At 38.3% G+C, this 1,351-nt stretch overlaps 1 protein-coding gene across 1 annotated transcript; it reads right to left on the bottom strand.

Moving 5' to 3' along the window:
• Window positions 1–4: 4 nt before the first annotated feature.
• Window positions 5–873, bottom strand: LOC111378648 (sorting nexin 2B-like; the record flags this gene model as incomplete). The annotated part of the gene is made up of 1 exon (XM_023001880.1): window positions 5–873. A coding segment is annotated over exon 1 (547 nt), but the record flags the coding sequence as incomplete, so codon positions are not given.
• Window positions 874–1,351: the final 478 nt, after the last annotated feature.

Below are 1,351 nucleotides of genomic sequence, written 5' to 3'. Positions count from 1 at the left end.
AAAAGTCCTCTGTAACTTTCATTCAAGCGATCCGAGAGTATAACAACGTCCTTGAACCTTCTCCGGACTCTAAAATCAGACCCTCCATAATCTGGAATATTCGTATTCGTGGTAATCAAATAAGTAACATACGTGTTGCCACCCGGAACAATCGAATTGGAGGATTCCGACTCTTTTTGCGGATTGGAAACGGTGACGTTCAAATACTCTGAGCTGGTTTTTCTTGATTTTTGCAAAATTGTTAATTCATCAATAATTTCTCCGGGTTCGGAAGTAGGTGATATGGCCGACCCGTCATCCAGAGGGCTGAAGATGACATCAACATATGATTCGGTGGAGGGATTGTCAGGTAGAAACAGGAGGGGATCGGAGATGGTCCGTTCTTCGGCCGCAGCCGGCAATTGGGAGTTCTCCGACGAGGAGGAGAGGGTGGTGATGACATTACGGTAGCTGGAATAGGAATTTGAGTTCAAAACGTCGTCGTTACACGTGTTTTCCTTGTTCCCGCTGAGGAATTGCATCGGTTCTTTGCTTGATTCTTCTTCGCCCATCTTGTTTCTATAAATTCTGTAAGCACTCACATATATACCGGAAATAAAGATTGAAATTTTTTTATAAGATCAGATTAAGCAGCAATAATACACAGCTAAAATTGGAATGGTTGATCATGTCGGAAAGGGATTCCAGATCGTGAAGTACACATTACACTTCAGAATTTTGGTTTGAATGCCATTGGCAGTGGTTTCTTTAAGCCATAAGCATTCAACGTTTTAACTATGTTTTCACCTTAGTTCCACTTTTCCTATCAAAAGAATTTGCATCAATGGCATTAATGGAAGACGGTTGTCTACCTATTCAAGTCCAATCGTAATGAAGGAATGATGGAACATTTACAGCCGCTAATGCATTTTAACAATCCAACTTGACAATGAAGTCCTTGTTTCGTCCTATTTTTAAAAAATTCATTTCTTATCAAAAATTTATTTTCAATTATACATTTCATATGATTCAAAATTTGTATCAACTTTTTAGCTATCTATTTTCTCAAATACATACTGCAGTGGAGAGGCGATGCATCACATCGGATAACAGTAACATTCTACGCGAGACATCTAAAAGCATAGTCTATTCATCTCAAATTAAATATGTAAAAGAGATTGTGTGACGTTTGAGAGTTGCTCTTTGAGTGACATATTACTTGCCTGTTTACCACATGACCTAGTACATAGGCAGGGGCGTAAAATTAATCTTTGTAATGTTTCAAAAAGTAAAAGATGAGCATGTATGGCTAAGCATTTGAATAGCTTATTTGGGAATAAACCAGGCCACAAGAAAAGAATAGTGTGATTCA

This window comes from Olea europaea, unplaced genomic scaffold, assembly GCF_002742605.1.
Source record: "Olea europaea var. sylvestris unplaced genomic scaffold, O_europaea_v1 scaffold18466, whole genome shotgun sequence".
Classification (NCBI taxonomy): Eukaryota; Viridiplantae; Streptophyta; class Magnoliopsida; order Lamiales; family Oleaceae; genus Olea; species Olea europaea.
Note: the sequence above shows the minus strand (reverse complement) of the source record. Positions and strands in the feature narration are given on the sequence as shown.